Here is a 25,762-nt window from a genome sequence, read left to right as displayed (position 1 = left end):
AACCTTACTTCAGGCAGGTATTGAAGCAGGCCTACACAACATATGGCCTGCGGGCCACATGTTGCCTGTGAAAGGGTCTGTTGTGTCCCCCAGGGCCTTGCAGACGCTACTGCCATCTACCTGTTTTCTTTTAGACTGATACATTTTAACACTGGGGCAGATGAGCGCCAGTTGGCTTTAGTCCCGCTATGCAATGGCGTGATGAGTTTAGCACGTTACTAACCTCCTCACACTGCTACTGGTGCTGCAAAGGTGACTGGTAAGCGCTCCATGGAGGAGCTGAAGATTGAAGCTTAAATGTGCTAATCATATTAGATGAGGGGTCTGCAGGGGGTGGGGGGTGGCATTACAAGGCAATTGGGAAATTGTGGCAGTGGGCACAATATAGCTAGGGGCAGTGGTTTTGAGGCTACATTATGCAAAGGGGGGCATTGTGGAGAGATACTTTGGAGAGTTGCAGTGGAGGGGAATATTTTTTAGAGGGCCTGTTTTAGGTGATATTTTGGAGAGTGGCTGTGTGTGGGGGATCTTATAGAGATAAACAGTGGGGATATTTTGAAGAGGGGCCGGGTGGAAAGATATAGAGAAGGGAGATGTGGGGAGTTATTATGGAGAGTGGCAGTGTGGGGGGTGGGACAATGTGGAGTGAGGCAGTGTGGGGGGGATATTATAGAGATAGACAGTGTGGAGTTGATATTTTGTGCAGAAAGCACGGTGAGTGGCAGTTACTTATTTAATTAAGTACTGTGTGTGGCGTTCACATGCCTGTATGTCCTCACTATAATGCCTGGGTATGCTCCTGATGAGGCGGATGTTCTCCTGAGGAATCTCCTCCCAGACCTAGATTAAAGCATCAGTAGACAGTCTGTTGCAATGTGAGGTTGGTGGATGGAACGAGACATGATGTGTTCAATTAGATTCAGGTCTGGTGAACGGACATGCCCATCCATATCATCAATGCCGTAATCATGCAGGAACTGCTAACAAACTTCTGCCATGAGGCCTAGCATTGTCACGCAGCAGAAGGAACCCAGGGCCCACTGCACATGCATATGGTCTCACAATGGAGTGAGGATTTCATCCTGTTATCTAATGGCAGTCAGGGTACCTCCGGCTTTGCAGCCATCTAAAGAAATCCTCCCCACACCGTTACTGATCCACTGTCAAAACTGGTCATGCTAGAGAATGTTGCAGGCAGCAGAACATTCTCCATGGCGTCTCCAGACTCTGTCACGTCTGTCACATGTGCTCAGTGTGAACCTGCTCTTATTGGTGAAGAGCACAGGGCGCGGATGTCGATTCTACCAATCTTGTAGTTCTCTAGCAAATACCAATCGCCCTGCACGCTGTTGGGCTGTAATCGCAACAGCCACTTGTGGACGTCGGGCCTCATTCAGTCTTTCTGACAGTTTTAAGAAGACACAAAGATGTTGGTGGCCTGCTCTAGGTCATTTTGAAGGGCTCTAGCAGTGCTCCTCCTGTTCCTCCTTGCTCAAAGGAGGAGGTAGAGGTTATGCTGCTGGGTTGTTGCCCTCCTAAGACCCCCTCCGTCTCCTGGTGTACTGGCCTATCTCCAGGTATCTGCTCCATGCTCTGGACACTGTGCTGACAGATGTAGCTACACTTCTTGCCACAGCTCATATTGATGTGCCATCCTGGATGAGCTACAGTACCTGAGCAACTTCAGTGGGTTGTAGACGTTGCCTCATGCTACTATACCTCTAGGAGGAGATCAAAATGCAAAAGTGTCCAAAACAACATCCAAAAATGATGAAAACAGATAAATGGTCAGTGGTCACCGCCTGCTGAACCATTCCATTTATAGGGGTTGCTGTTATGATCTGGTGGCCTAGGAGCAGCATGAGACGGACTCTGGAGAAGGTGGTCCCTGTACTGACCGCAAACCCTGAACCTAGCAGCGCAACTAGAAGTAGCCGTGGGGGGTACCTAACACTCCCTAGACCCCTCGGCACAGCCTCAGAACTAACTTCCCCTAAAGACAGAAACAGGAAACCTATCTTGCCTCATAGAAAATCCCCAAAGGATAGATAGCCCCCCACAAATATTGACGGTGAGAGGAGAGGGAAATAACATACGCAGACATGAAATCAGAATTGAGCATAGGAGGCCATACTAGCTAAAAAGAAAGAATAGAACAGAGTACTATGCGGTCAGTAAAAAACACTAGAAAATATCCACCACAGAAAATACAAGTCACCACATCTGACTAAAGACATGGAGGGTATATCTGCATCTCCAGAGACACAGCTTGGCTGCAAAAAAAAACCTTCACAGACAAAGCTGGACAAGACAAAAACATGAATATGCACAGAACAATAAGGTACACAGCAGGTGGACAGCAAAAACAAAAGCCAGGACTTATCTTTGTAGAAAAGCACAGCAAACTGGAGAGACCAGCAGGGAAGTGAATCCTCCAAAAACAATGGACAACTGGCAGGGACTAAAGAGTCCAGCAAGGCTATATACCCCAGTCGGTTTTGCAATTAGTAGATACACCTGTCCAATCCTGCAGTCCAGGCACAACTGCATTACCCTCTACAACCACCGGAGGGAGCCCAAAAGCTGAATTCACAACAGGTTGCTAGCTAATTGACTATCATTTCTACCTGTTTGTTCCATTTGCACAACAGCAAGAGAACATGGTTCACAATCGGTGTTGCTTCATAACTGGACAGGTTGATTTCACAGAAATGTTATTGACTTGGAGTTACAAAGTATTGTAATTTACTGAGATAATGACTGGGTTTTCATTGGCTGTAAGCCATAATCCTCACCAGTAACAGAAATAACCACTGGAAATAGATCACTCTGATTGTAATGACTATATATAGTTATATGAAAAAGTTTGGGCACCCCTATTAATCTTAAGCTTAATGTTTTATAAAAAAAAAATTTTTTTTTTTTTTTTTTTTTTTTTTGCAACAGCTATTTCAGTTTCATATATCTAATAACTGTTGGACACAGTAATTTTTCTGCCCTGAAATGAGGTTTATTGTACTAACAGAAAATGTGCATTCTGCATTCAAACAAAATTTGACAGGTGCATTAGTATGGGCACCTTTATGTTCTTGCTTTAAATACTCCCACCTACTTTTTACTGACTTACTAAAGCACTTTTTTTGGTTTTCTAACCTCATTGAGCTTTGAACTTCATAGCCAGGTGTATGCAGTCATGAGAAAAGCTACTTAAAGTGGCCACTTGCAAGTTGTTCTCCTGTTTGTATCTTCTCTGAAGAGTGGCATCATGGGCTCCTCAAAACAACTGTCTAATGATCTGAAAACAAAGATTATTCAAGATAGTTGTTCAGGGGAAGGATACAAAAAGCTGTCTCAGAGATTTAACCTGTCAATTTCCACTGTGAGGAACATAGTAAGGAAATGGAATAACACAGGTACAGTTCTTGTTAAGGGCAGAAGTGGCAGGCCAAGAAAAACATCAGAAAGGCAGAGAAGAAGAATGATGAGATCAGTCAAGGACAATCCTCAGACCACCTTCAGAGAGCTGCAGCATCAACTTGCTGCAGATGGTGTCACTGTGCATCGGTCAACTATATAACGCACTTTGCACAAGGAGAAGGTGTATGGGAGAGTGATGTGAAAGAAGCCGTTTCTGCAAGCACGCCACAAACCGAGTCGGCTGAGGTATGCAAAAGCACATGTGGAGAAGCCAATTTCTTTTTGGAAGAAGGTCCTGTGGAGTGATGAAACCAAGATTGAGTTGTTTGGTCATACAAAAAGGCGTTATGCATGGCGGCCAAAAAATACAGCATTCCAAGAAAAACACTTGGTGGAGGTTCCATCATGCTTTGGGGCTGTGTGGCCAATGCCGGCACCGGGAATCTTGTTAAAGTTGAGGGACGCATGGATTCCTCTCAGTATCAGCAGATTCTTGACAATAATGTTCATGAATCAGTGACAAAGTTGAAGTTACGCAGGGAATGGATCTTTCTGCAAGACAATGATCCAAAACACCGCTCCAAATCTACTCAGGCATTCATGCAGAGGATAATAATCTTTATAATAATAATCTTTATATAGCGCTAACATATTCCGCAGCGCTTTACATTTTGCACACATTATCATCGCTGTCCCCGTTGGGGCTCACAATCTAAATTCCCTATCAGTATGTCTTTGGAATGTGGGAGGAAACAGGAGAACCCGGAAGAAACCCACGCAAACATACACACACCTTGCAGATGTTGTCCTTGGTGGGGTTTGAACCCAGGACTCCAGCGCTGCAAGGCTGCAGTGCTAACCACTGCGCCACTGTGCTGCCCACAATTACACTGTTCTGGAATGGCCATCCCAGTCCCCAGACCTGAATATCATTGAACATCTGTGGGATCATTTGAAGAGGGCTGTCCATGCTCGGCGACCATCAAACTTAACTGAACTGGAATTGTTTTGTAAAGAGGAATGGTCAAAATACCTTCATCCAGGGTCCAGGAACTCCTTAAAAGCTACAGGAAGCGAATAGAGGCTGTTATTTTTGCAAAAGGAGGATCTACTAAATATTAATGTCACTTTTCTGGTGGGGTGCCCATACTTATGCACCTGTCAAATTTTGTTTGAATGCAGATTGCACATTTTCTCTTAGTACAATAAACCTCATTTCAAGGCAGAAACATTACTGTGTCCAACAGTTATTAGATATATGAAACTGAAATAGCTGTTGCAAAAAAAAAAACAATTTTTATAAAACATTAAGCTTAAGATTAATAGGGGTGCCCAAACTTTTTCATATAACTGTATTGTGAGTTTCACTTTTTGTATTGAAGAATTGAAATAAATTTACTTTTTGATGATATTCTAATTTTGTGAGAAGCACCTGTAAGTACTACTTTACATTTTTTGGCGGCCCTTGGAATTTGTTCAGTAAAAGATTTGGTAAAAATCACATTTCATCTGGGTACACAAGGTTGTTGAGTTGTAAAAATAAAAAAGTGGCGTAAAATATAAAGCGAATAAAGTGCAGTTACTAATGCCACTTAAAACAGAACTAACTACTCTACAAAACTGGAGAAGCAGCAATGATGAATCGGGGCTTTAATCTTGATTTAGAAAAAGCTCTATCATAAATTAACTACCTGTATATTCTGCCATTTTGTAGACTGAGCCCTCGCGGGCAGGGTCCTCTCTCCTCCTGTACTTGTGTGTGCCTTGTTTTACTCATTTTTATTGTACTTGTCTGTATTTGCCACGTTCACATGTAAAGCGCCATGGAATAAATGGCGCTATAAAAATGAATAATAATAATAATTTTGTCATATGCCCTATTTCTACTTGTTCATTAGGCCCGCCCGGTACTGGGAAAACCTCACTTTGCAAAGCATTGGCTCAGAAGCTGTCCATCAGACTGTCATGCAGGTATTGGCATTTATAATTCATAGTTTTTAGGCTGTGTGCACACGTTGCAGATTTTTCGCATTTTTTTCAAGTTTTTCGCTATAAAACCGAAAAAAATGCATACATTATGCATCCCATCATTTATGCATTCCACAATTTTTGTGCACATGATGCATTTTTTTCCGCGAAAAAAACGCATCGCAGTAAACAACGCAGCATGTTCATTAATTTTGCAGATTTTTTTACAGATTTTCCACTATATTATTGCATTGGGAACCTCCGGAAAAATCCATAAAAAAAAGTGGTAAAAATGCATGTGGATTTCTTTCAGAAAATGTGCGGTTTTGCACAGGAAATTTCTGCAAGAAATCTTGAAAGTGTGCACATAGCCTCAAGGTTGAAGGTATACTTAAATGATCAAAGTGTCATATCTGTACCAAAATGGTATTAATAAGAACATTGTCTTGCCTGTAAAAAATAAGCCTTCACAAAGTCTTAGCATCCAAAAAATTAAATAATTTTGGGTTGATGCATAGTTTGGTCGCAGAAGAAACTAGTGAGAGTAGATTACCATATTTTTCGGATTATGAAACGCTCCGGATTATAATACGCCCCCCAAATTTTGAGGAGAAAAATAGGAACAAAACTTTTTTTTTAATAAAATCGTGTTGCTTCTTATAATCCATGCATCTTATTGCTTACGGTGTTCCTGGGTCGCTGCTGGAGAAGGCAGTAGTGGGGTGATGCTGCATGCCACAGACTGGGATGTTCCGATATCTGGTGCTTTTGCGCTGTGTCCGGTGCTGCTGCTTCTACGTTGTGTCCGGTGCTGCTGCGCTGTTAGAACAGTATGAGAACACCTCAGGGATCAATATTCATTTAACAAATAGTTTGAAGAATTAAGTTATGTAATAAGAAAAAATAAATAAGCTGTCTCCGGTGTTATACCAAAGTAGTGGTAACCATTCAAATAAAGGAAGAAACCAACCACTAGAACTATAGATTAAACCATGAAAGTCCAGACAAGATAATATAATTTAAAATATATATCTTTATTTAATAATAGCAACAGTTATATTAAAATACAGAGTGCTCCTGCGCTGTGTCCGGTGCTGATGCTGCTGCGCTGTGTCCGGCTCTGCTGCTGCTGTGTCCGCTGCTGCGCTGTGTCCGGTGCTGCTGCTCTGTGTCTCCTGCTGCGCTGTGTCCGATGCTGCTGCTGTGCTGTGTCTGGTGCTGCTGCTGTGCTGTGTCTGGTGCTGCTGTGCTGTGTCTGGTGCTGCTGCTGTGCTGTGTCTGGTGCTGCTGCTGTGCTGTGTCTGGTGCTGCTGCTGTGCTGTGTCTGGTGCTGCTGCTGTGCTGTGTCTGGTGCTGCTGCTGTGCTGTGTCTGGTGCTGCTGCTGTGCTGTGTCTGTTGCTGCTGCTGTGCTGTGTCTGTTGCTGCTGCTGTGCTGTGTCTGGTGCTGCTGCTGTGCTGTGTCTGGTGCTGCTGCTGTGCTGTGTCTGGTGCTGCTGCTGTGCTGTGTCTGGTGCTGCTGCTGTGCTGTGTCTGGTGCTGCTGCTGTGCTGTGTCTGGTGCTGCTGCTGTGCTGTGTCTGGTGCTGCTGCTGTGCTGTGTCCGGTGCTGCTGCTGCGGCGGACACCGCGCAGAAGCAGCAGCACCAGACACCCGCAGCGGTGTACCGCTAAGGTGTATCCGTATTATAAGACTTTTATCTACACAGAACATGAGGTACATGCATGAGCTTCTTAATTCAGCATAACAGGAAGTCTAAAGGACCTTTTACCAGAGCGAAAATGAAACCTAAGTATATGTATTACATTCAACTAATCATATAACAGTAACAACATTGCCATCCACTGTCAGAAAAGTGAACTCCTCCTGCGCACAAGTCTGTAACTGTTGCATATCTGCCAACACCCTTTCTCAACAGTGAAGACTTTTTGTTAATCCTAATTTCTTCATTAGTCTCTGACGTCTTTCAGCATTCAATGCCTTTGTGAAAATATCTGCTGTCATATCTTCAGTTGGGCAGTACTCTAAATTTAGGATTCCTCGTTCCTGTTGATCTCTCAAGGAGTGAAACTTCACATCAATGTGTTTAGTTATTGGATTAACTCTTTCCATCTGAGCAAGGACTGAACATCCTTGATTGTCCTCATACATCTTTGTTGGTCCCAATTGTTGTTGCCCTAAGTCTGTTAGCAGTTGTCTTAACTATAGCGCTACTTGATTGGCATGCGCTGCGGCAACTTATTCTGCTTCTGCCGAAAACAGTGATACTGTAGATTGTTTCTTAGGGTACCGTCACACTATACGATTTACCAACGATCACGACCAGCGATACGACCTGGCCGTGATCGTTGGTAAGTCGTAGTGTGGTCGCTGGAGAGCTGTCACACAGACAGCTCTCCAGCGACCAACGATGCCGAGGTCCCCGGATAACCAGGGTAAACATCGGGTTACTAAGCGCAGGGCCGCGCTTAGTAACCCGATGTTTACCCTGGTTACCAGCGTAAATGTAAAAAAAAAAAACCAGTACATACTTACATTCCGGTGTCTGTCCCTTGCCGTCTGCTTCCCGCACTCACTGACTGCCGGCCGTAAAGTGAAAGCACAGGACAGCGGTGACATCACCGCTGTGCTGTGCTTTCACTTTATGGCCGGCAGTCAGTGAGTGCGGGAAGCAGACGGCAAGGGACCTGACGGACACCGGAATGTAAGTATGTACTGTTTTTTTTTACATTTACGCTGGTAACCAGGGTAAACATCGGGTTACTAAGCGCGGCCCTGCGCTTAGTAACCCGATGTTTACCCTGGTTACAAGCGAACGCATCGCTAGATCGGTGTCACACACACCGATCTAGCGATGACAGCGGGAGATCCAGCGACGAAAGAATGTTCCAAACGATCTGCTACGACATACGATTCTCAGCAGGGTCCCTGATCGCTGCTGCGTGTCAGACACAGCGATATCGTATGGATATCGCTGGAACGTCACGAATCGTACTATCGTAGCGACAAAAGTGCCACTGTGTGACAGTACCCTTACTAGTCCAACTAATTGGTCCGCCTGATAGTAAGAAAAGATAGTCACTGGTAGATTAGCAATCAGTTGGATCACCAGCCCAGTCTGCATCAGGCTATGTGCACACGTACAGGTTTTTTCGCGTTTTTTTCACGCTAAAAACGCTTTAAAAACGCATACATTATGCATTCTATCATTTAGAATGCATTCTGCATGTTTTGTGCACATGGATGCGTTTTTTTCCGCGAAAAAAACGCATCGCGGTAAAAAAAAATGAGCATGTTCATTATTTTTGCGGATTTTCTGCGTTTTTCCCGCAATTCTATGCATTTGGGAAAAAACGCACAAAAATCGCGGCAAAAACGCATGCGGATTTCTGGCAGAAATGTCCGGTTTTTGTCAGGAAAATTTCTGCAAGAAATCCTGACGTGTGCACATACCGTCAACGTATCCTGTTAAAATGCATATCTCACTTGCAGGTAGTTTTAGTTTAATACTGCTAGTCCCTTTCAAATAACTTGAATTACTCTCTTCACTGCATTTCAATCCACTGCACTGTAGTGCAGTGTCAGATCAGCGATCTGATATAACACAGTGATGTCCCATACTGTGACAATGTAAAAAAAAGTTTTAAAACTTTTTTTATGTAAAAATATATATATATTTTTTTAAATCCCTAAATACCGTATATACTCGAGTATAAGCCGACCCCCCTAATTTTGCCACAAAAAACTGGGAAAACTTATTGACTCGAGTATAAGCCTAGGGTAGCTACTGGTAAATTTCAAAAATAAAAATAGATGCTCCATACCGTTCATTATTGCCCCATAGATGCTCCATATACAACTGTGCTATATAGAATGCTCTGCACCGTTCATTATGGCCCCATAGATGCTCCTTATAAAGCTGTGCCCCATATATATTGCTCTGCACCGTTGATTATGGCCCCATAGATGCTCCTTATAAAGCTGTGCCATATAGAATGCTGCTGCAATAAAAAAAAAAAAAAATCACATACTCACCTCTCTTCTCAGGACGCCGGCGCTTTCAATATTTACCTGCTCCTCGTGCGGCTCCGTCTCCAGCACTGACGTTCAGCAGAGGGCGCGCACTGACTACGTCACCGCGCCCTCTAACCTGAGCGTCACTGATAGAGGACGCTGAAGACGGAGCCGTACCGGAGCGAGGAGCAGGTAAATATCACGCAGCGCTGCGCTCTCCTTACCTGCTCCGGCGCGGTCCCTGCAGTCCCTGGCTTCCCCGGCGCTGCAGCTTCTTCCTGTAATTGAGCGGTCAGTACAGGAAGAATCTGCAGCGCCGGGGAAGCCAGGGACTGCAGGGACCGCGCCACAGCAGGTAAGTATAACTACACAGCCCCCGCTCCCCCTTCCCTGCCGACCTCCCGGTATATGACTCGAGTATAAGCCAAGAGGGGGACTTTCAGCCCAAAAAAATAGGCTGAAAATCTCGGCTTATACTCGAGTATATACGGTAAATATTTTTCCAATAAATGCATTTATGTAAATTAAAAAAACAATAAAAGTGCACATATTTGGTATTGCCGTGTCTGTAACGATCCGCTCTAAAAAATTGTCCCACTAGTTAACCCCTTAAGTGAATGCCATAAAAAAATGTAAATAAAAAACATTCAAAAAACAATGCATTATCTTCTTACTGCCGAACAAAAAGTGCAATAAAATGCGATCAAAAAGACAGATGTAAATAAAAATGGTACAGCTGAAAACATCTTGTCCCGCAAAAAACAAGCTGCCATACAGCTCCATCAGCAGAAAAATAAAAAAAAAAGTTATAGCGCTCAAAATGAAGCAATGCAAAAATATTTTACCATAAAAGTTTTTGTGTAAAAGCCCCAAAACATAAAAAAGAGATAAATAACATATTTTACAAAATATTACTAATGTTATAAAAAACAAAACAAAAAGCAGTTCCTGAATTGCTGGTTTTTGTTCATTCTGTCTCCCAAAAATCAGAATAGAAAGCAATAAAAAGTCATGTGCCCGAAAATGGTACCAATAAAACATAAGCTCGTCCCACAAAAACAAGCCCTCACTTGACTGTCGGTTGAAATATGAAAAAATTATACCTCTCAAAATATGGTGATGCAAAAACTAGTTTTCGCACTAAAAAGTGTGTTAGTGTGTGACAGCAGTCAAACATAAAAACCGATATAAATCTGGTATCGCTGTAATAGCATCAACCCAAAGAATAGTCACCTAATCACTTATACCGCATGAGGAACGGCATAAAGAATAAATATATCCAATTCTTCACATGTTGTTGATTTTTTTTCATTCTGCCTCCCAAAGAGCAGTAATGCTTGGCGCCCACTTAACCTTCGCTCTGCGCTGAGCGCTTACACTAGGGTTTTTGTGTAAATCTCTGAAATACGTGATTCAGACATAACCCACGGCGGAAAATTCCCTATAAATGAGACAGATGGAGGCACTGTGAACACCATGGGACCTGTGATCTGGCGGTGTCTGTCTTTTTAGGATTGCATAAAAGGTGCCGTCGGCCACAATTTTGTGCACTTCTGAAAAGGACAGATGGAGTCCAGAGTAAATCTGCTGCCTCATTATAGTGAATGGATCCCACGGGGCTTTCATCAGTCACATCACTCGGAGATTTAGATGGAAACCCCAAATTAAGTGCTCAGCATAGATAAATGTGATCTAAAACATTATGTAAAATGTTCCCAATAAAAGCTTCAACTCAATCCACAAAAAAAGCAAATCCTCACTCAGGTCTGTCATCTGTTAACGGGAATATAGGGGGCATCCATGTTACTGGTAGTACAATGGCTCTGGAAAAGCTAAATGGCTACTCGCTCCTTAAAAGAAATTCGGCAAATTCTCCGCTCCCAAATCCAAATACCCCCCTCCCTTCTGAGCCCCAGTGTGCCTAAACAACATTTAGCCCCCATATGTTTAGCATTTCTGTAGTGATGAGTCTGCCTAATTTACAGGTGCGTGTCTCCAGAAGCATGAGCTGGGCATAATGTACTGGTAACTGCAGCGTACTGGTCACTACAACGGCAGTTTGCAATTTTCACTCTGCACCATCCATTGCTGCCAGTTTCTGGAAAACACCCATGGAGTCAAAATTGTTACTTCATCTGTACTTAAATTCCCAAAGGGTTATAAGTTCCAAAATGGGGTCCCTTATGGTGAATTCTGCTGTTCTGGCATCTCTGCCAATGTAACATGGCACCCTCAAACAAGTGCAGCAAAATCTGCACTGTAATATGGCGCTACTTCCCTTCTGAGGTTTGCACTTCCTCAAAAGTAGTTTTTGACAATATATGGGGTTTCTGTGAATTCAGGAGTAATTGCACAACAAACTTTTGTGGGAAAAATGTGGGTTTTTTTTGTTTTATTTTTTATTTTCACGGCTTAACATTATAAACTTCTGTGTAGCACCTGGGGGTTCAGGCAAGGGTGCTCAAGACACATCTAGATAAGGTCCCAAAGTTGTCTAGTTTCCAAAATGGTGCCAGTTGTTGGGGGAAGGTCCACTGTTTAGGCACATCCGGGGCTCTCCAAACATGACATGGCGTCCGCTAATTTTGCCTGCAAATTTTACATTCAAAAGAATCATATGGCGCTCCATGTCTTCTTATCCCTGCCGTGTGCCCAAATAGTAGATTTGCTTGGAATGCTTAGGATAAATTGCCCAACAAAATGTATGGTCCATTTTCTTCTGTTACCCTTGCAAAAGTAAAAAAATAGGTCTAATGGAAAACTTTTGTGGACTTAAACTAAATGTTGTTTTTTTTTCTTCCACGTTCCAAAACTTCCTGTAAAGTACCTGAAGGGTTAATAGAATTCTTGAATGTGGTTTTGAGTACCTTGAGGGGTGCAGTTTTTAGAATGGTGTAATTTTGGGGTATTTTCTGTCATATAGGCCCCTCAAAGTCACTTCAAATGTGATGTGGTCCCTAAAAAAATTGGTTTTGCAAATTTTATTGTAAAAATGAGAAATAGCTGGTCCACTTTTAACCCTTATAACTTCCTAACAAAAAAAATTGTGTTTCCAAAATTGTACTGATGTAAAGTAGACATGTGGGAAATGTTGTTTATTACCTATTTTGTGTGATATGACTCTCTGATTTAAGGGCATTAACCTCTTTACCCCCAAGGGTTGTTTGCACGTTATGGACCGGGCCAATTTTTACAATTCTGACCACTGTCCCTTTATGAGGTTATAACTCTAGAACGCTTCAACGGATTCCGGTGATTCTGACATTGTTTTCTCGAGACATATCGTACTTCATGATAGTGGTAAAATTTGTTTGATATTACCTGCGTTTATTTGTGAAAAAAACGGAAATTTGGCGAAAATTTAGAAAATTTTGCAATTTTCCAACTTTGAATTTTTATGCAATTAAATCACAGAGCTATGTCACACAAAATACTTAATAAGTAACATTTCCCACATGTCTACTTTACATCAGCAGAATTTTGGAACCAAAATTTTTTTTCGTTAGGGAGTTATAAGGGTTAAAAGTTGACCAGCAATTTCTCATTTTTACAACACCATTTTTTTTAGGGACCACATCTCATTTGAAGTCATTTTGAGGGGTCTATATGATAGAAAATACCCAAGTGTGACACCATTCTAAAAACTGCACCCCTCAAGGTGCTGAAAACCACATTCAAGAAGTTTATTAACCCTTCAGGTGTTTCACAGGAATTTTTGGAATGTTTAAATATAAATGAACATTTAACTTTTTTTTTCACAAAAAAATTTACTTCAGCTCCAATTTTTTTTATTTTACCAAGGGTAACAGGAGAAAATGGACCCCAAACTTTGTTGTACAATTTGTCCTGAGTACGCCGATACCCGGCATGTGGGGGTAAACCACTGTTTGTGCGCATGACAGAGCTCGGAAGCGAAGGAGCGCCATGTGACTTTTCAATGCAAAATTGACTGGAATTGAGATGGGACGCTATGTTGCGTTTGGAGAGCCACTGATGTGCCTAAACATTGAAACCCCCATAAGTGACACAATTTTGGAAAGTAGACCCCCTAAGGAACTTATCTAGAGGTGTGGTGAGCACTTTGACCCATTAAGTGCTTCGCAGAAGTTTATAATGCAGAACCGTAAAAATAAAAAAATCATTTTTTTCACAAAAATTATCTTTTTGCCCCCCAATTTTTTATTTTCCCAAGGGTAAGAGAAAAAATTGGACCCCAATAGTTGTTGTACAATTTGTCCTGAGTGCGCTGATACCCCATATGTGGGGGGGAACCACCGTTTGAGCGCATGGCAGAGCTCGGAAGGGAAGGAGCATCATTTGGAATGCAGACTTAGATGGATTGGTCTGCAGGCGTCACATTGCGTTTGCAGAGCACCATATGTACCTAAACAGTAGAAACCCCCCACAAGTGACCCCATTTTGGAAACTAGACCCCCCAAGGAACTTATCTAGATGTGTTGTGAGAACTTTGAACCCCCAAGTGTTTCACTACAGTTTATATCGCAGAGCCGTGAAAATAAAAAATCTTTTTTCCCACAAAAATTATTTTTTTAGCCCCCAGTTTTGTATTTTCCCAAGGGTAACAGGAGAAATTGGACCCCATATGTTGGGGTAAACCCCTGTTAGGGCACACTGGAGAGCTCGGAAGGGAAGGAGCACTGTTTTACTTTTTCAACGCAGAATTGGCTGGAATTGAGATGGGACGCCATGTCGTGTTTGGAGAGCCCCTGATGTGCCTAAACAGGGGAAAACCCCCAATTATAACTGAATTCCTAATCCAAACACACCCCTAACCCTAATCCCAACGGTAACCCTAACCACACCCCTAACCCTAATCCCAACCCTATTCCCAACCGTAAATTTAATCCAAACCCTAACCCTAACTTTAGCCCCAACCCCAACTGTAGCCTTAACCTTAGCCCTAACCTTAGCCCTAACCCTAATGGGAGAATGGAAATAAATACATTTTTTAATTTTTCCCTAACTAAGGGGGTGATGAAGGGGGGTTTTATTTACTTTTATAACGGGTTTTTTAGCAGATTTTTATGATTGGCAGCCGTCACACACTAAAAGACGCTTTTTATTGCAAAAAATATTTTTTGCGTTACCACATTTTGAGAGCTATAAGTTTTCCATATTTTGGTCCACAGAGTCATGTGAGGTCTTGTTTTTCGCGTGACGAGTTGAAGTTTTTATTGGTAACATTTTCGGGCACGTGACATTTTTTGATCGCTTTTTATTCCGATTTTTGTGAGGCAGAATGACCAAAAGCCAGCTATTCATGAATTTCTTTTGGGGGAGGCGTTTATACCGTTCCGCGTTTGGTAAAATGGATAAAGCAGTTTTATTCTTCGGGTCAGTACGATTACAGCGATACCTCATTTATATCAATTTTTGTATGTTTTGGCGCTTTTATACGATAAAAACTATTTTATAGAAAAAATAATTATTTTTGCATCGCTTTATTCTGAGGACTATAACTTTTTAATTTTTTTGCTGATGATGCTGTATGGTGGCTCGTTTTTTGCGGGACAGGATGACTCTTTCAGCGGTACCATCGTTATTTATATCTGTCTTTTTGATCGCGCGTTATTCCACTTTTTGTTCGGTGGTATGATAATAAAGCGTTTTTTGCCTCGTTTTTTTTTTTTTTTTCTTCTTACGGTGTTTACTGAAGGGGTTAACTAGTGATATAGTTTTATAGGTGGGGTCGTTACGGACGCGGCGATACTAGATATGTGTACTTTTATTATTTGTTTATTTTTTATTTAGATAAAGAAATGAATTTATGGGAATAATATTTTTTTTTTTCATTATTTAGGAATTTTTTTTTTTACACGTGTGGAAAATTTTTTTACATTTTTTTACTTTGTCTTAGGATGGGACATCACAGATCGGTGATCTGACAGTGTGCACAGCACTCTGTCAGATCACCGATCTGACTTGCAGCACTGCAGGCTTCACAGTGCCTGCTCTGAACAGGCTCTGTGAAGCCACCTCCCTCCCTGCAGGACCTGGATGCCGCGGCCATCTTGGATCCGGGCCTGGAGCAGGGAGGGAGGTGAGCAGACCCTCGCAGCAACACGATCACATCGCGTTGCTGCGGGGGTCTCAGGGAAGCCCGCAGGGAGCCCCCTCCCTGCGCGATGCTTCCCTGTACCGCCGGCACATCGCGATCATGTTTGATCGCGGTGTGCCGGGGGTTAATGTGCCGGGAGCGGTCCGTGACCGCTCCTGGCACATAGTGCCGGATGTCAGCTGCGATAGGCAGCTGACACCCGGCCGCGATCGGCCGCACTCTCCCCCCCGTGATCGCGGCCGATCGCGCTGGACGTACTATTCCGTCCTTGGGAAGTAGGGCCCACCCCACATGGACTGAATAGTATGTCCATTGGCAGAAAGGGGTTAAAATTAAAAGTTTGAAAATTGCGAAATGTTCAAAATTTTTGTCAAATTTCAATTTTTTTTTGCAAATAAACGCAAGTCATATCAAAGAAATGTTACCACTGTCATAAAGTACAATGTGTCACAAAAAATAGTCTCAATCACCGGGATCCATTGAAGCGTTCCAGAGTTATGACCTCATAAATTGACACTGATCAGAATTGTAATAATTGGCCCGGTCAGGAAGGTGAAAACAGACTTTGAGGTGACAGGGTTAACCCCTTAATGACCGCCAAAACATCTTTTTACTGACCTGAGATATAAGAGAATAGCATCCCCACACAGGTGACAATCCAGCAGCTGTTGGCTGTACACTATAGGCCTCTTTCACACTTCTGTCATCTGGCGACTGTCCCAATCCGTTGGCGCGACGTATCGATGGATGCATCAAAAATAATGTAAAACTGATGCAACGGATCCAGTTTTTCGACGGATCTGCTAGACTGTTCTGTTGAAAAACTGAATCCGTTACATCCATCTTATCCGTTTTTTCCATCCGTTTCATCCGTTTTTTTTACGGATCCGTTTTCCATAACTCCAAATGGGATGTTCCCAAATGTGATTGGCTACTGGAAAATAATGGAAACCTATATATTCAGTGTTTTAACATCCCATCTTTCAGAGGGTTTAGAGAAAATGGCAAAAATGGAAGGAGTTTTAGTAAATGTTGTGACCATCTATGCATCTACCCTTCAGGCAGGTTGCTGGCAGGCTTCTTCCATCTGGCACATTGAGGAAAGAAGCCACATGGCAGGTTTATATAGATTTGGGGCTGTCTGGCCAATTGGCTACTAAATACTGATTTGGACCATGCTCAGTGTAAAAAAGCGGAATCCAGCTCTAGATTCCATCATGTGACGTACCACGAGGGATCCTGCATCCATAGGCTTCCATTCTAGCCAACCACGTATGCCGCAAGATCTGTCGTGGCACGTTTTTTCCAGACGACGTGTCAACAAATTCCGTCGCTAATACAAGTCTATGAGAAAAAACGCATCCTGCGGGCAAATTCGCAGGATCCGTTTTTTTCACAAAACGACTCATTATGATGGAAAATGAAAGACGGAAGTGTGAAAGAGGCCATAGCTGACAACTTGCTGTATCAGGCACGATCAGTGTTGGCACCGACCATATCTGTTTAACCCCTTAGATGCTGCTGTCAATAGTGACTACGTCATAAATGGTTAACAGAGAGTGGGTGCTTCTTCTTTAACCCCAACGGCACCCTGACATCATGATTGTGTGGTCCTGATGTTTGCCATGGCAATTCACAACCAAATAGCGGCCTTAGAGTCCGCCGGCTACAGCGGCCTGTTCAGAAGTCAGCTACATTTAGGTGGTAAAAATACATTTTTTTCATTCCTGTCATGTCACTTTGCATTTATTCCTTATCATCATCTGAAGGGTTAATAAACTATCTGACAGCAGTTTTCAATATGTTGAATAGTGCTGTTTTTAAAATGGTATCACTTTTGGAGGTTTTCCAATATCTAGGACCCTCAAAGTCACTTCAAACCTGGATAGGTCCTTCAAAAAAATAAGTATTGTAAATTTCCTTGAAAAAATGAAAAATTACTGCTACATTTTTAACCCCTTACCGGCATCGGACGTACTATACCGTCCGATGCCGGCTCCCCTGCTTTGATGCAGGGCTCCGCGGTGAGCCCGCACCAAAGCCGGGACATGTCAGCTGTTTTGAACAGCTGACATGTGCCCGTAATAGGCGCGGGCAGAATCGCGATCTGCCCGCACCTATTAACTAGTTAAATGCCGCTGTCAAACGCAGACAGCGGCATTTAACTACCGCTTCCGGCCGGGCGGCCGGAAATGACGTCATCGCCGACCCCCGTCACATGTCCAGGGGTCGGCGATGCGTCTCCATTGTAGCCATAGAGGTCCTTGAGACCTCTATGGTTACTGATTGCCCGTCGCTGTGAGCGCCACCCTGTGGTCGGCGCTCACAGCACACGTGCAATTCTGCTACATAGCAGCGATCAGCAGATCGCTGCTATGTAGCAGAGCCGATCGTGCTGTGCCTGCTTCTAGCCTCCCATGGAGGCTATTGAAGCATGGCAAAAGTTAAAAAAAAAAGTTTAAAAAAATGTGAAAAAAATAAAAAAAACATAAAAGTTTAAATCACCCCCCTTTCGCCCCAATCAAAATAAATCAATAAAAAAAATATCAAATCTACGCATAGTTGGTATCGCCGCGCTCAGAATTGCCCGATCTATCAAATAAAAAAAAGTATTAACCTGATCGCTAAACAGCGTAGCGGGAAAAAAACTCGAAACGCCAGAATTACGTTTTTTTGGTCGCCGCGACATTGCATTAAAATGCAATAACGGGCGATCAAAAGAACGTATCTGCACCGAAATGCTATCATTAAAAACGTCATCTCGGCACGCAAAAAATAAGCCCTCAACCGACCCCAGATCACGAAAAATGGAGACACTACGAGTATCGGAAAATGGCGCAATTTTTTTTTTTTTTTTTTAGCAAAGTTTGGAATTTTTTTTCACCACTTAGATAAAAAATAACCTAGTCATGTTTGGTGTCTATGAACTCGTAATGACCTGGAGAATCATAATGGCAGGTCATTTTTAGCATTTAGTGAACCTAGCAAAAAAGCCAAACAAAAAACCAATGTGGGATTGCACTTTTTTTGCAATTTCACCGCACTTGGAATTTTTTTCCCGTTTTCTAGTACATGACATGCTAAAACCAATGATGTCGTTCAAAAGTACAACTCGTCCCGCAAAAAATAAGCCCTCACATGGCCAAATTGACGGAAAAATAAAAAAGTTATGGCTCTGGGAAGGAGGGGAGCGAAAAACGAACACGGAAAAACGAAAAATCCCCTGGTCATGAAGGGGTTAAACCTCCTAAAAGGCTAACAAAATGAAATAATATTTTACAAATAGTGCTGATGTAAAGCCGACATATAGGAAATGTTTTTCTGTGGTATGACTATTTGGATTACCCCCTTCCCGACCTTTGACGCCACGTAGGCGTCATGAAAGTCGGTGCCAATCCGACCAGTGACGTCTATGTGGCGTAATGGAGGGATCGCATCCCTGCAGTACGGGTGAAAGGGTTAACTCCAATTTCACCCGATCTGCAGGGACAGGGGGAGTGGTACTTCAGCCCAGGGGGGGGTGGATTCACCCCCACCCCCTTCCTGTGGCTACGATCGCTCTGATTGGCTGTTGAAAGTGAAACTGCCAATCAGAGCGATTTGTAATATTTTAATCTATGAAAACTGGTGAAATATTACAATCCAGCCATGGCCGATGCTGCAATATCATCGGCCATGGCTGGAAACCCTGATCTCAGGGGTTTACACTGCTTAGGCACATCGGGGGTCTCCAAACGCAACATGGCGCCACCATTGATTCCAGCCAATCTTGCGTTCAAAAAGTAAAATTTTGCTCCCTCCCTTCCGAGCCCTGACGTGCGCCCAAACAGGGCTTTACCCCCACATATGGAGTACCAGCGTACTCAGGACAAAATGGGCAACAACTATTGGGGTCCAATTTCTCCTGTTACCCTTGCGAAAATAAAAAATTGCTTGCTAAAACATAATTTTTGAGGAAAGAAAAATTATTTTTTATTTTCACGGCTTTGCGTTATAAACTTCTGTGAAGCACTTGGGGGTTCAAAGTGCTCACTATGCATCTAGATACGTTCCTTGGGGGGTCTAGTTTCCAAAATGGGGTCACATGTGGGGGAGCTCTAATGTTTAGGCATACAGGGGCTCTCCAAACGTGACATGGTGTCCGTTAATGATCGGAGCTAATTTTTCATTCAAAAGTCAAATGGCGTTCCTTCCCTTCCGAGCCCTGCCGTGTGCCCAAACAGTGGTTTGTGACCACATATGAGGTATCGGTGTACTCAGGAGAAATTGCCCAACACATTTTAGGATCCATTTTATCCTGTTGCCTATGTGAAAATGAACAAATTGAGGCTAACATTTTTGGGGGAAAAAAAGTGCTTTTTCATTTTTACGGATCAATATGTGAAGCACCTGGAGGTTCAAAGTGCTCACTATGCATCTATATAAGCTCCTTGGGGGGGTCTAGTTTCCAAAATGGGGTCACATGTAGGGGAGCTCCAATGTTTATGCACACAGTGGCTCTCCAAACGCGACATGATGTCCACTAAAGATTGGAGCCAATTTTTCATTGAAAAAGTCAAATGGTGCTACTTCCCTTCCGAGCCCTGTTGTGCGCCCAGACAGTGGTTCCCCCCCCCCCACATATGAGGTATCGGCGTACTCAGGACAAATTGTACAATAACGTTTGGGGTCAAGTTTCCCCTTTTACCCTTGGAAAAATAAAAAAAATTGTTGCTAAAAGATCATTTTTGTGACTAAAAAGTTAAATGTTCATTTTTTCCTTCCATGTTGCTTCTGCTGCTGTGAAGTACCTAAAGGGTTAATAAACTTCTTGAATGTGGTTTTGAGGGGTGCAGTTTTTAGAATGGTGTCACTTTGGGGTATTTTCAGCCATATAGACCCCTCAAACTGACTTCAAATGTGAGGTGGTCCCTAAACAAAATGGTTTTGTAAATTTCGTTGTAAAAATGAGAAATCGCTCGTCAAATCTTAACCCTTATAACTTCCTAGCAAAAAAAAATTTTGTTTCCAAAATTGTGCTGATGTAAAGTAGACATGTGGGAAATGTTATTTATTAACTATATTGTGTCACATAACTCTCTGGTTTAACAGAATAAAAATTCAAAATGTGAAAATTGCGAAATTTTCAAAATTTTAGTCAAATTTCCATTTTTTTCACAAATAAACGCAAAAATTATTGACCTAAATTTACCACTAGCATGAAGCCCAACATGTCACAAAAAAACAATCTCAGAACCGTTAGGATCCGTTGAAGCGTTCCTGAGTTACCTCATAAAGGGACACTGGTCAGAATTGCAAAAAACGGCCAGGTCATTAAGGTCAAAATAGGCAGGGTCATGAAGGGGTTAAAGAGCTAATCATTCAAAGTTTGAAGTTGCAATTTTTTTTAAATGTTGTCAAATTTCTGATATTTTTTATAAATAAACACAAAACCTATAGACATAAATTAACCATTAACAAAAAGTACAACATGTCACGAAAAAACAGTCTCAAAATCATTGGGATCTGTTGAAGCATTCCAGAGTTTTTACCACATAAAGGGACACTGGTCAGATTTTAAAAAATTTGGCACCGTCACTAAGGGGTCATTAACATCATCTCAAAGTTTTATGGCAAAACAAAGGACATATAATCAAAGATTTGACACGAATAAAAACTTGAAAGGCTTCAGTCTCCTGGACTTTGAATATTACTATTGCTCCACCCCTCCCCTCCCCCCACCCATTTAACCAGAATCATGGGGTGCATACTTCACACAGAAAACATAAAGGTAACCTGACAGGTCCCTCATTCCCCTAAACATGTATTTTTATCTTCCTTTATGAACACCCTGCCTAATGGTCCCTTTATTACATTTGACACAAATAGATCTGTAGAAAAAGTATTTCTAAAGTCTGTTTTTCATATGCCAAATAACTTTTGACTAGCCCATGGGGCGTTGTTTTTCCAGACTAGCTGTCCCATTTAGCAGATTATCACTTCCCTGTGGGCATGATAACATGATTTGCAAGAGCTGACTTCGTCCCCAGTTCTCTGAAAACCTTGTTCATGTGACTTTCTTTCATGCAAATCATTGCGCCTCTGAAGCAGTGTGTACGTTTTCCGGCTTCAGAGGCGCACTGTACATATCCAGAAGCACAGAAGAAACTTTACATCAATGGAGGAGCCGAAGTTCAAGCTTCTTCTTTGCTTACGGACATGTGCCAAACGCCTCTGGGAAACAAAGACTCCATTGGCTAGTCAAAAGGTTAATTTGCATATGAAAAACAGACTTTAAAAATATGTTTTTTTAAAGACCTGTTTTTGTATCATACATAATAAATGGAATGTTAGGGTGCTTACAGTGGGTAAGGAAAGTATTCATACCCCTTTAAAGTTTTCACTCTTTGTTTCATTGCAGCCATTTGGTAAATTCAAAAAAAGTTCATTTTTTTCCTCATTAATGTATACTCTGCACCCCATTTTGGCTGAAAAAAAACAGACATATAATTTTTTTGTAAATTTATTAAGACCCTTTGCTTGTTATTGAGTAGAAGCACCCTTTTGAGCTAGTACAGACATGAGTCGTCTTGGGAATGACGCAACAAGTTTTTTACACCAGGATTTGGGGATCCTTTGCCATTGTTCCTTGCAGACCCTCTCCAGTTCCGTCAGGTTGTATGGTCAACGTTGGTGGGCAGCCATTTTCTGGTCTCTCCAGAGATGCTCATTTGGGTTTAGGTCAGGGCTGTGGCTGGGCCAATCAAGAATGGTCACAGAGTTGTTCTGAAGCCACTCTTTTGTTATTTTAGCTGTGTGCTTAGGGTCGTTGTCTTTTTGGAAGGTGAACCTTCAGCAAAGTCTGGGGTCTACAGAACTCTGGAAGAGGTTTTCATCCAGGATAACTCTGTACTTGGCCTCATAAATGTTTCTTTCAATGACAACCAGTCATCCTGTCCCTGCAGCTGAAAAACACCCCCATAGCATGATGCTGCCACCGCCATGTTTCACTGTTGGAATTGTATTGGGCAGGTGATGAGCAGTGCCTGGTTTTCTCCACACATACCGCTTTGAATTATCACTAAAAAGGTCTATCTTCGTCTCATCAGACCAGAAAATCTTATTTTTCATAGTCTGGGAGTCCTTCATGTGTTTTTTAGCAAACTCTACGTGGGCGTTCATATGTCTTGCACTGATGAGAGGCCCGACTGGTGGATGGCTGAAGTGATAGTTAACTTTGTGGAACTTTCACCCATCTGCCTACTGCATCTCTGGAGCTCAGCCAGAGTGATCTTGGGGTTCTTCCTTACCTCTTTCACCAAGACTCTTCTCCCACGATTGCTCAGTTTGGCTGTACGGCCAGGTCTTGGAATATTTCTGGTGGTCCCAAACTTCTTCCATTTTAGGATTATGGAGGCCACTGTGCTCTTAGGAACCTCGAGTACTGCAGAAATTCTGTTGTAACCTTGGTCAGATCTGTGCCTTGCCACAATTATGTCTCTGAGCTCCTTGGTCAGTTCCTTTGACCTCATGATTCTCATTTGGTATGACATGCACTGTGAGCTGTGAGGTCTTATATAGAGGTGTGTGCCTTTCCAAATCAAGTCCTATCAGTTTAATTAAACAACTGGACTCCAGTGAAGGCGTAGAACCATATCCAAGGAGGATCACAAGGAAATGGGCAGCATGTGACCTAAATATGAGTGTCTGAGCAAATGGTCTGAATACTTATGACCATGTGATATTTCCGTTTTTCTTTTTTTTATTAAATTTGCAAAAAATTCTACTGTACATTTCAGTTTTTTTTTCTGTCAAGATGGGGTGCAGAGTGTACATTAGTGTGAAAAAAAAAATTAACTTTTTTGAAGTTACCTGCAGTGAAACAAAAAGTAAAAAATGTAAATGGGTGTGAATATTTTCCATACCCACTGCATAAAGAAATATACAAATGCTGGTTATTTGGAGAGCATGGGGGACCTGTGAAATCCCCTTTGAAGGAAATATAAACATTACTTATGGTTGACATACCTGTCATACTACAGCTCCGCAAGTAAGTGCAGACTCCACTAGATGGCGGCAGAGTGGAGTGGAGAGAGGGCTGAAATCCTGGTATGGGTATGTGCACATTTTCAGTATTTGCAGCAAAAAAATCTGCTGCAAATACTGATGTGTTGGCAGGAAAAATGTTGTGTGTAAAATACGTGCTTTTTTTAATGCACTTTTTTATTCATTAATGGGTTAAACACCCTGCAAAAACGCTGAAGTAATTGACAGATGTTAACTTCAGATAAAATAATAAAAAATAACCAACGTGTGCATGAAACTTGAGAAATCTTTTTCACTTTGTTGGTACAGTAAAATGCTGCATTTTTCACTGCAAAATGTCGGTGTGTGAACATAGCCGTAGGCCATTTTACAGGGAGAGGATTCTATTATAAACATGTAAACCACTCTATTGTGTGAATATTTTTTTTCTGCTTGTGGAACAAAATGAATAATTTACTTTGTTCAATTTTATTTTCTAGATATAGATATGGTCAATTGATAGAGATCAATAGCCACAGTCTCTTCTCAAAATGGTTTTCAGAGGTAAGCATATTAAAGGGAAGGTGCCACCAGTTTTCTTGTTTGTTTGTTTTTTTGTTTTTTTTGTGAAATTAAGCTTAAAATAGTAATTAAAATGTATTAATGCAATGTTTGCACTGTTTGCAAACATTTCTATATGAAAAATATTATATATTTTTCTACAAATATACATATTTACACTAGGGGAGCATTTTCCGTTGCAATGTCACAGATAGGGTCAGCGCCGGCCTATTATTTCCTATGTCCATGGGGTGCCGTAATCTGACACTGATAGTGCCCTGCTACTGCTGCAAAACCAAGATGTCAGCCCCCAGTGCATTCTTTAAACTCATATAACACATGAAATCTGTTTCACATGCATTTCAAACTTGCTTATAACAGTATGTTATGCTACATTACAGTGATTTATTAATGACCTACAAACGCGGTACCTTATCTTTAAATATGGTAAAAAGCGCAGTAGCCTGAGTTGCTTAACTGACTAAAAATGTGACGCTGTGTGATTTATGTGCAGTTAGCTCCAGAATAATGGCATCAAATTGTTGCAAATGTTTCAAAATTTTTGCACAACTCCTTAACCCATTCCTGACATGCGCCGCACATATACTGCTTTGCGGAAGGTGCGTTCCCGTAAAGATAAGTATATGTACGGCGTGGCTGTATGAGAGCTGACACCCCGCAGGAACGCCCACGATTGGTGCTAGGTTTATCATCATACCGCCAAACAAAAATTGAAATAAAATGCAATCAAAAAGACGAATGTAAATAAAAATGGTACTGCTGAAAATTTTATCTTGTCCCGCAAAAAAACACAAGCCGCTGTACAGCTCAGAGGAAAAATTAAAAAAGTTATAGCTCTCAGAATAAAGTGATGCAAAAATAATTTTTTTCTATAAAATACAGTGGTATTTATTGTGTAAAAGGGGTACAGCACTATGGAATTAATGATGCTATATAAATTAATAATAATAATAAAGCTTAAAAAGCGATATAAATGAGGTATAGCTCTAATTGTACTGACCCAAAGAATAAAGCTGTCTTATCAATTTTACCACTGGCGTAACGGTACCAAAACAAAAAGCAATTCCTGAACAGATGCGTGTCTCCAGAAGTACGGGCTGGGCATAACGTACTGGTGACTGCAACGTACTGGTCGCTACAGCATACTGGTCACTGCAACGGCAGTTTGCAATTTTCACTTAACAGCATCCATTGCTGCTTGTTTTTGGAAACACCCTCATGAAGTCAAAATCGTCACTACATCTCTAGATAATTTCCCAAAGGGTTAAAATTTCCAAAATGTCGTCACTTGAGGGGGGATTCTGCTTTTCTAGCACTCAAGGTCTCTTTATATGGAATCCGCAAACTAGTCTAGGAAAATCTGCACTCCAGGAGGCAAATATTGCACTTTGTTCCTACTGAGTCTCTCCATGTGTCAAAGTAGTACTGTACAGCCACATATGGGGTACATTCGGTAGAAATTGTGGGACAAATTTTGGTGCCATTTTTACCCATTTCCCACTTTGAAAATGTTAAACTTGGGGCTAACACACAATCGTGGTGGTAAAAATGTAAAATTATTTTAGGGGTGTGTTGAGGTTAGTGCTGGAGTTAGAATTGAGGGGTTTCCACTGATTAGGCACATCAGGAGTCTCCAAACGCGACATAGCGCCACCATTGATTCCAGTCAATCTTGCGTTCAAAAAGTCAAATGGTGCTCC

At 41.9% G+C, this 25,762-nt stretch overlaps 1 protein-coding gene across 2 annotated transcripts in view; it reads left to right on the top strand.

The window, feature by feature from the left end:
- TRIP13 (thyroid hormone receptor interactor 13) overlaps positions 1-25,762 on the top strand; it is a 215,378-nt gene that overhangs the window by 83,174 nt on the left and 106,442 nt on the right. For both annotated transcript variants that reach the window (XR_011314029.1, XM_069730461.1), the window contains exons 7-8: positions 5,316-5,388; positions 23,981-24,044. Coding sequence is in view for 1 of the 2 variants with exons in the window: in XM_069730461.1 (XP_069586562.1) it covers positions 5,316-5,388; positions 23,981-24,044 (137 nt within the window). In the remaining variant the exon portion in view is untranslated. The remainder of the gene's footprint in view (positions 1-5,315; positions 5,389-23,980; positions 24,045-25,762) is intronic.

Source organism: Ranitomeya imitator, chromosome 6 (assembly GCF_032444005.1).
Source record: "Ranitomeya imitator isolate aRanImi1 chromosome 6, aRanImi1.pri, whole genome shotgun sequence".
NCBI lineage: Eukaryota > Metazoa > Chordata > Amphibia > Anura > Dendrobatidae > Ranitomeya > Ranitomeya imitator.
This window is presented reverse-complemented; position numbering and strand designations above follow the sequence as displayed.